The sequence below is a fragment of the Apis dorsata genome, unplaced genomic scaffold (genome assembly GCF_000469605.1).
Source record: "Apis dorsata unplaced genomic scaffold, Apis dorsata 1.3 scaffold_708, whole genome shotgun sequence".
Lineage (NCBI taxonomy): Eukaryota > Metazoa > Arthropoda > Insecta > Hymenoptera > Apidae > Apis > Apis dorsata.
This window is the reverse complement of record NW_006263879.1, coordinates 26,427-36,622: the sequence shown is the minus strand read 5'-3', so window position 1 is coordinate 36,622 and position 10,196 is coordinate 26,427. Positions and strand designations below refer to the sequence as shown.

Here is a 10,196-nt window from a genome sequence, read left to right as displayed (position 1 = left end):
ATATATATATATATATATATATATATATCTTCTCGTATATTCTCCATATTAAAAGTTAAAAGTTAAAAGTTAAAAATAAAACATTTATTTTCATATATTTCATGGTAGATTATATATATAATACATAATAATAGATTTTTTTTTAAATATCCAGTAATTACTGACTTATTAATTATTGAGCTGTTATTGAAATAAGGAATGATACTTAGTATCTTGCAAATGAAATCGAGATTTCAATCTTTTTATATGTTAATTATGTTAATTATGAATTTTGTCATATTACATAATATTGTGATATTGGATACATATTTTTACATTTACATTTCTTGTGTTTCTAGAGTTTAAATAGAAGTTTAGATAGAAAGTAAAATGGATCATTGTATTAATTGATACATATGATTTACTTTCTCATCGACACAATTTTTTTGTTTGGGATAGTACGAAGACAATTTCTAACGGATCATTAGATATTCAAAATAAAATCTTAATAATGATAAACTTAAAACTATCAATGTTTTTACTTTATATTAAATGAAGAAAAAGTTTTAATAATATATAATTTAGAATTTTTTTTAAATAATTCTTTGAATAACTCATTAAATATTGAAATTATTGATTTTCAATAGATATCTAAAAAATAATTATGAATTGTAAAAATAAAATAAATTTTTTATATGAAATTTCGCTTGAAAAAAATAAAAAGTTGTATATTTATAATGAATAAAGTTTCTAAATTTTATTTCTTAATTTTATGTCTTTGTCATCATGTAGATTGATATTATTTTATTAGTATTCAAGTTTGAATATATTAATTTTCTTTCATTTTATTTTAAATCTATATATTATTTAAATTACATTAATATACATCTTTTTCGATCAAACATAAAATAATAACTCATTTTCTAAAATAAAATTTATTATTTTTTTAATTACTATATATTTTTATAATGGAACAATTAAATTTTTTTATAAAAAAACTTTGATTCTGTTTTGGTTTTAAATGAGAAGAATTGAAATCTAATTGTAAAATAAAAATTTTTTATTAAAAATGTTATAATATTGTAAAATATATTTGTATAATATATTTATATTTGTTATTGTATAATTTATTATTTGTATAATTCTTCGAAAAGATCGATTCACCTATTTCTACAGAATATCACGCAATTGTACAATTTGTCTCTGTCATTTGAAATTGATGATAATACAAAAAAAAATCAGATTATTATACTATATTTCATCCTTGATTATGAATATTGCAATATTATATTATATTATTCATATATCTTATAATGTGAACTGGCTAATCATACCACTATAGATCTTTTTTTTTGATATTGATAAATAAATATTGCTTGATGATAGAATATGAATCATCTTAATCAAAAGAATGATTTTTTGGATAGAAAATTTGATTAATTTTAGATAACAAGAAAATTGCATAATGTACTTCGAGAGAGTACTTTGTTATCTTTCGTTAGAGAATTATGAAATTGAATTATTTTCCTAGAAAGAAGAAATTTTTATAGAAATTTTTTTATAAAATTTTTTTTTAAAGTTTTATATGTAATTAACATAAGAATATAGATTTATACATTAGTTGAGCGAAATATAATCTATTTAATATTAATATATAACTTTATAAATCAAATTTGTCGTTAATTAAATATTTATTACACATTAGATATCATATATATATATATATAATATTATTATATTATATACATAATATCATAATTAATATTTTATTATATTTATTATTAATATGAAAATCAATTTTTAATACAAATCTCAATCCTATCATTAATTGAATTTCCTATACTTAAGTATCACAAATATTTTTTTTTCGTAGTTAAAATTTTTTTAACAATTAATATAACAGTATAGCATAATAATTTTTGATTTGATAATAATAGTTCATTATTGAAAAAATTATTGAAAATATATGTTATGAATAAAAATAATTTAATAATTAGTCTGATAATAGATATAGATAATTTAATAATTAGTCTGATAATAGACTACTTACAAAAAGAAAATATGATACAATTTATATCGTTTGAAATTATCATTATGACTATTATTTTTAATGGTTTCGTGTTAATGTCTCGATACTTACAGGAAAATTCCGCGATCAATGATTATTCGATTACGTCATTTTCAACGTCCATCAAGGTATTTACCCTTTCTACTTAAAGTAAGTTGAAAATGCGTGGTAGAGTATTTTTCAGAAAACATACATATCAAATAAAACTTCCTGTTGTTGATGGAATTAATGGATTGATTTTTTAAATTGATTCATTTTTTATGAACTCATATTTTTATAAAACGATATAATAAAATTAAAGAAAAAAAAGAAAGAGAGTTTCATTAGACAAAATTAACTCAAGTATTTTATATAAAAAATCAAGTGGAATCAGAATTTTCATAGACTTTTTTTAAATATGAATCCTTTGTTGGCGAATATAAAAAAATTATTACAAATGGAAACTTAAAAAGGATTTATTTTATTCATTAAATACCATAATAAATATTTCATTTTGAATAAAGTGTATATATTTTTGCACATCACGTGTATCTTACACTTGTAGAAATCTAAAAATATGTGTATAAATTAATTCGTGTAATGAATTGCAAAAAAATTGCATATAATGAATTGCAAAATATAATTATTATCAATGATCTTGAGAGAATTTTTTGATACGTAAAAATATATATAAAATATATAATTTATTAAATATATAATATATGAATAAAAATTTTGAAAGTAATAAGTGTGCAAAATTCAAGTAATATTTAAATAATTCGATTATATTTTTCATAATAAAAAAATCGTTGTATGTATATATATAGGAATATATTTATAAGAAACGATATAATAAATGCAGAATATTTATTTAAAATAATAAACTTGATTATATATTTAAATATATAATATGCAAACATGCATTTATTAAGTGATAGAAAATGTAAATATCTTATAGATTAAATTATATTAAAATAATTATTCATATATGTAATTTAATACATAAGAAAAATTATATTTTATCATTAAACATAATCTTAGTTTTATATTATCATGAAAATGATAATATAATGATAAATGATACAAGTTTTTCGAATTATTTTTTTTTAATTACACTTTAGCTCGAAAAAAAAGTTAAATATAAAACTTTTAAAAATAATAAGAATGAGACTTACTTAAAAGATAATTATAAGATATATTGATTATTGATTAATAGTTGTTTAAATAAAGAGATAATCACAAAATATTCAAGATATTCATGATATTTTTTTTTTTAAAAAGTCATCATTCGTGAAATTACGATGATTCATAGCATAATGGACACAAAATTTGAGAAGAATGCTAATGAAACGAGTTACGAAATAAATTCTCATGGGAATTGTAAGATGGAACGATTCTGGTTATATTGCGCAATTCGTTTTCTAGAAATAAGAAAGGTGACCGGTTACATCATCATAAGTTAAAATATATCAACATCAAACATTCATAATTCAAAAGTTATGTTCTGTATTGTACTAACTGTAATCTATATTGTATCTATATTAATGATACGATAAAATAAAATAATAATAAGTTGGAATTCTTTTATGAAACAATTTATTTGATAGCATTGAGTCAAAGAAGGAAATAAATTAGAGATTTAGTTATAATCAATATACTGTTTCATTATAATCAATATACAACTTTTTTTATTACTCAGTACATTTTATTTTATGAGAATGTAGAAAATAAAATGATGAAAATTAACAATGACAGAAATAACATTAAAACTCTTCTTAAAATTTATTTTATGAATATTTTATAGAACATTCTTATTCAAATATTTTGTAATTAAAACTATTTAACATTTTATAGTTTATTTATTAATATATCATATGTATCCATGACCTTTATTAATAGAAATGATTTGATTTTTAATAGTTTAGATCATGACCTAACATTCTGATTTCAGTGATGCGCAAAAAATTGCATTCATGTACAACTACGTATAAATATTATAATCAATGTAAATATTGATTAAACCGTCGTTATGAAATGCAATCATTGAATAGATATGTATAAGCAAAGATAAAACATTATTTATACATTTATATAAACTAATTTAACTTTCTCAGAATTTAGAATATATATGTATTAACTTAATTAATTTATAATTGATTTTATTTTAAATATGTTTGTTGTATTATTATTGCATTTTTTATAATTATGTAATACAATGATAGTAGGCAAATTATATCACACTATTACTAAAAATTTGTTTATTGAACAATTAATAATAACTATTTTTTTTAAATTATTATTTTAATTATTTAATACTTATTATTATTATCTATTTAATCATTTTTATTATTATATTTTTTAAACAATATCAAATAAACTATATAAAAAATATCATTTCAATAACTTCAACACAGTTTGTATTGATCTAAAATGTGAATAATACGTAATGTTGAATATATATTTTATTGATTGCTATTATATTTACTATTTTCTATTTTGCGTAAAAAAATTAATGATAAAAGGCATATTTTAAAAATTAAGTATTGATGCTATATCGCAGAAAAAAATGATAAAAAATCTATTTCAATATCGATCACAAAATTATGTTTTTTAGATATGCTTAATTTTATTCTTATAATGTTTTAATAAACATCTCATGAAAAATATTTTTTGTTAAATGCATCTTCAAATGCTAGAAGAATATGGATAATAAAAAATATATATATTTTTTTCATAATTTATTTTTCTTTTAATAATTTTTCTTTTATTTTAATTTTTCTTTAATAATTATTCTATAATAATAATAATAATTTTCTTAATAATTAAATAATTTTTTATATATGAATATAAGATTACACAAAAATAATTCTTTTTTAACTAATAGTGTATATATATATATATTCTTTTTCGCAGCCTGATTGCCCAATATTCCTTACTGGAAGTGGAACACCGATTTCGAAGAAAGCCAGTTTGACGGTAGGACCAAACGGTCCTATATTGCTTCAAGATTTCGTTTTTTTAGATGAACTATCGCATTTTAATAGAGAAAGGATCCCGGAACGTGTAGTCCATGCTAAAGGAGCTGGTAGATTGATTTATTTTATTTTTAAATAAATTGTGAAATATTTATAAAATATCTATTCAAATTACTTTTAGATAAAATATAAATTAATCCTTCAATTTCCTCTTAAAAATCTTAAAAATTAGAATCTATTTAAATAATTTTAAATGTTTTGTATCTATTATTTTGCGTTTTATATTTATCAAAATATTAAATGATCGATAATATTTATACATGTATAGACATCTATATGTAATTGAAGATAGAATATAATACTTTGATATCAAATTTAATAAATTTCAAAAAAAAAAAAAAATGAATTTAATATATTCAAAAAAAAATATTGAGAAAAACGATCATGTATTTAAATCAAAGAATATCAATAATTGATAGATTAATCAAAATAATTGGAATTTTCTTCCATAATTACAATTCAAATATGATATTACAACTCAATAATTACAACTCAAATATGAAGCTTTTTTAATATATTTAAATTTAAATTAAATAGATAAAATTGAAATAAATGTATTAATATACTTTCATTAATTAGACATAGACTTTCATTAATTATAATTCATTAATTAACTTTTATTATTATTTTATATATTATAAATTATTTATAATATTAATCAAATTCTACTAATTAATTAAAATCAAAATTAAATAAATATCTGAATACTTGAAAATATGCAAATATTTGGATTATATAATTATATTATATTATATTAATATTGGAATTTTAATTAAATAGATATTTGATTAATCAAATTTGCTATCAATACTTTATCCAATTCAAACAATAAAAGTTTTAATCTATAATCAATCATATTTCTATTAGAATTATTTTATTAAAGAAATTCTAATGATTTTTCGTTTCGTTTCAGGTGCATTCGGTTATTTCGAAGTTACCCATGATATTACAAAATATTCTAAGGCAAAAGTTTTTTCCTCAATTGGAAAACGAACTCCCATCGCCGTAAGATTCTCCACTGTGGGTGGCGAAAGTGGTTCCGCAGATACTGTCAGGTAATTGTAAACATAAATTTTCATTTTTTTTTAGGATATTATTGATTCTTTAAAATAGCATATGCATCGTCACGCGATGCAAAATGTTTATTTTATTTTATGTAAAATTTATTAAAATGATAGTGATAAAGAGGTGATGAAGATATATAGTCACTATCTCATTTATAGAAACAGATTTTTAGAAATTGAATAATTTTACGCAAATACAATTTAATATCACAAAAACAATTATCAAAGAAATTATAATATTTAATTTCTCCAAAAAATTTGGATTTAAATACATTTGATCAATATTTTTTTTATTATTTTTATTGATTTTATATTATATATATGAAGTTATTTGTAATCTAAATATATTTATTTTATCTTATAATTATATAAAATGAAATATTAAAACTATTTTTATTTTATTATATGTAATTTTCTTTTATGAATTTATTTTTGTCAACTCAATTAATTTATAATATAATATATTATTTAAATATAATTCTATTATCTATATTTGTTATCTAATCTATTATTTACGAATAATTACTTCCAAAAGAAAAACTCGAGCTTTACGGCACAATTCATTACAATTGTAAAAATAATGGAACAAGGCAAATTGTTTTTTTTGCATAAAAATTACCACTTAGTCATACGAAGTTGCACATTGAAACTTGAACATTGGCCTTGCAATTAATTGATCAATTAGTAGTCCTTGGTTACTATAGAAAAGTTTTTTTTTTTAATACTATTGTGCTATAACATTATAAAATTTATATCAAGTACGTGATTTTGCGCTATTTGTTATTTTTCTAATTTGTTATTTTTCTAATTTCATTTCAATTCATTATTTTATACACAATTAAAAGAATAAATCAATTTTTTCGAAAAACTCACCCTAATAAAATCATTCATTTTTCGATAATTCTTTATTTTGTTTCATTTTCAGAGATCCTCGTGGTTTCGCAGTTAAATTTTACACTGAGGAGGGTGTTTGGGATTTGGTCGGTAATAACACACCAATATTCTTCATTAAAGATCCCATATACTTTCCGAGTTTCATTCATACTCAGAAAAGAAACCCTGTTACACATTTGAAGGTTTGTCATCAATAACATTGTACTTAAGAATCTCAAAGTTTTATGATTATATAGTTGATTACAAAAATATTTGATTTTTTTTCATGTTTTTACTTTTAAAAATTTCCGAAAAATTCATGAGAAATAGTAATTCTTAATAATTCTAGTCTGCATTTTTACTAAATTTTTAAGATTTAAAATTTTGGATTTTTTTAAGAATTAATTGTAAAGATAAAAATTTTCTTACTTTAATTTCTGTTAATGAAATTGTTTTGTAGGATGCTGACATGTTTTGGGACTTTCTCTCTTTAAGACCTGAATCAACTCATCAAGTCATGTTTCTATTTTCGGATAGAGGTATTCCCGATGGTTATCGTCATATGAATGGTTACGGTTCTCATACGTTCTCACTGGTGAATGCCAAGGATGAAATAGTTTATTGTAAATTTCATTATAAGGTGCATTTCTTTATATTTTATCTTATATTTCTTTATATTATATCTTATTAAGGAATCTATTTTTAATTATATTTTTAATTATTAAAATCCAGTATAGTGTTATTTTTAAATGTAAAAAAAATATTTCATTTTATTTGTTATTTAATGTATTATATTTCAAAAAATCAAAAGCTTATATATATATAGGCATTTCAGAAATAAAACAACTTATTTTGATTTATTATAGTTTGATAAAAAATAAAAAAATATATTAATTATTAGCATTTAAATATTTTGAGAAATATAATTTTATTAATTATTCTAATGAAATTATTTCATATAGACCGATCAAGGAATTAAAAATTTACCAGTAGACAAGGCGGCTGAATTGAGTGCTAGCACTCCCGATTATGCGATTCGAGATCTTTATGATGCAATCGCCAAGAATCAATATCCAACTTGGACATTCTATATTCAAGTGATGACTCCAACACAAGCAAAATCTTTCAAATGGAATCCTTTCGATTTAACTAAGGTAATGGATTAAATATTTGATATGAAATTTTAAGTTTTAGCTTTAATTTAGAATTTATATAAAATTTATATAAAATTAGATTTAATATCATCAAATTGCTTTAATTGTTAAAAAATTAGTGATTTGAAATATAAATCTTGCAATAAATATGTGATAATTCTCTAATTAAATATATTTTAAATTGAATAGGTATGGCCGCATGATGAATATCCACTTATCCCTGTGGGTAAATTAGTATTAAACCGAAATCCTGAAAATTACTTCGCTGACATAGAGCAAATAGCCTTCGATCCGGCTCATATGGTACCTGGTATTGGAGCAAGTCCTGACAAAATGCTACAAGGTCGAATGTTCACTTATGGTGATGCTCATAGACATCGTCTTGGCCCAAACAATCTACAATTACCAGTGAATTGTCCATTCAAGGTAATTCTTCTATTTTTATTAATGAAAAATAACATTTACTTGTATAAAATAATAATATATATATTAGTGAGTGGTATAAAATATATTGTGAGTGGTATCCATTTAAAAAAAAATGCATAATTTTATAATATAATTATAATATAAATTCCCACTTTCATTTTTCTTTTTTATTTGAAAAAAAGCAATACAAAATAATAAAATGTTATTAAATTTGTAATTACAGTATATATACTTAATATAGTTAACTATATTAATGTTTTAGTTACTATTTTTAACAATGAAAAAAATAAAAAAAAATAGAAAAACAAATAATAAAATAAAAAAAAGTATTAAAAAATTTATTTTCTTTTTCAGGAAATTTCTGTAATAAATTACCAACGCGATGGCCAAGCAACTATAAATAATCAAAATGGTGCACCAAACTATTTCCCTAATAGTTTTGGTGGCCCTAGAGAATGTCCAGCTGTAGCTCCTCCGACGTACTTTGTGAGTGGCGATGTAGGTCGTTATGATGTAGATCCAAAAGAGGATAATTATGGACAAGTTACTTTATTCTGGAAAAACGTTCTCGATGATAAAGAGAAAAGTAGATTAGTGAACAATTTAGTACAAAATCTTAGCAATGCATCGACGTTCATCGTTGAAAGAGCCGTAAAGAATTTTACGGAAGTAGATACTGATCTTGGGTTAAGACTTACGGAAGGTCTTCGTAATAAAGGTGTATTAATCAATCCTTATGGCAAGACAGCTAGATTGTGAAAAAAATAAAGATTATTTTTTATTTTATATTATAATCATTAATTTAGATTAGATATATACACTATATAATTATTAATATTTTCCATAATGAAGCACATTATTATTTTAGTTATCTATCATCTTCTGAAGCTAAATATATTTTATGATGTCTGATATTTTTTTTTACTTTATTATACGATTGTTAACACGTTCAATTAATTATGTAAACGTATGAAGATAATTAATTAAACTAGTATATAAAGAAAATTTCTAACAATTATAAAGACCATTAAATGATTTATATGTGCCTTACCTATATTAGATTTTGAAGTTGAAAATTTTAATTGAAATACTTATTACCAGTAACACAATCAATTGAATGTGCATAATTTGTTTAATATATTATATAAAGATCTAATTTTATTCTTATCGTCTAAAATTTTATATATAATATTCTTAATATTAATATGAATATATTTTGAGTAATCAATACATATTATATTATAAAAATTATATAATTCGATATCCGACAATAAGAATTTAATTATTTTTAAATCCTATCTATCAGAAGTCTAATAGATTCTTTTCATAATTTTATTTACTATTATCTTATGTATTATTTTTTGTACTTATATAATGTTTAAACAATAACGTATATTTTAAAAATCGTTAAAGTGATTCAAAGTTTGACATTATTTCGAACTTGTGTTAGATATTTAAATTACATATGGATAAAAAAAAGAAGCGCAAAAAATAAAATGACATTTATCATAGATTTTCGGGAAAGAATTCAAATTATAGAATAATTGAATAATAAAGTTTAATATTGGTATCATCAAAAAATATTTTTAATATACTTGAAAATTAAATAATTTGTTTA

General features: G+C 20.4%; 1 protein-coding gene across 1 annotated transcript in view; it reads left to right on the top strand.

The window, feature by feature from the left end:
* The window catches only part of LOC102672863 (catalase), a 14,960-nt gene extending 5,370 nt beyond the window's left edge, over window positions 1-9,590 (top strand). The window contains exons 4-10 of the mRNA XM_006622513.2: window positions 4,940-5,111; window positions 5,975-6,116; window positions 7,051-7,201; window positions 7,459-7,638; window positions 7,961-8,152; window positions 8,342-8,578; window positions 8,933-9,590. Of these exons, the coding sequence (XP_006622576.1) occupies window positions 4,940-5,111; window positions 5,975-6,116; window positions 7,051-7,201; window positions 7,459-7,638; window positions 7,961-8,152; window positions 8,342-8,578; window positions 8,933-9,337 (1,479 nt within the window). The 3' untranslated portion in view covers window positions 9,338-9,590. The remainder of the gene's footprint in view (window positions 1-4,939; window positions 5,112-5,974; window positions 6,117-7,050; window positions 7,202-7,458; window positions 7,639-7,960; window positions 8,153-8,341; window positions 8,579-8,932) is intronic.
* The last annotated feature ends 606 nt before the right edge of the window (window positions 9,591-10,196 follow it).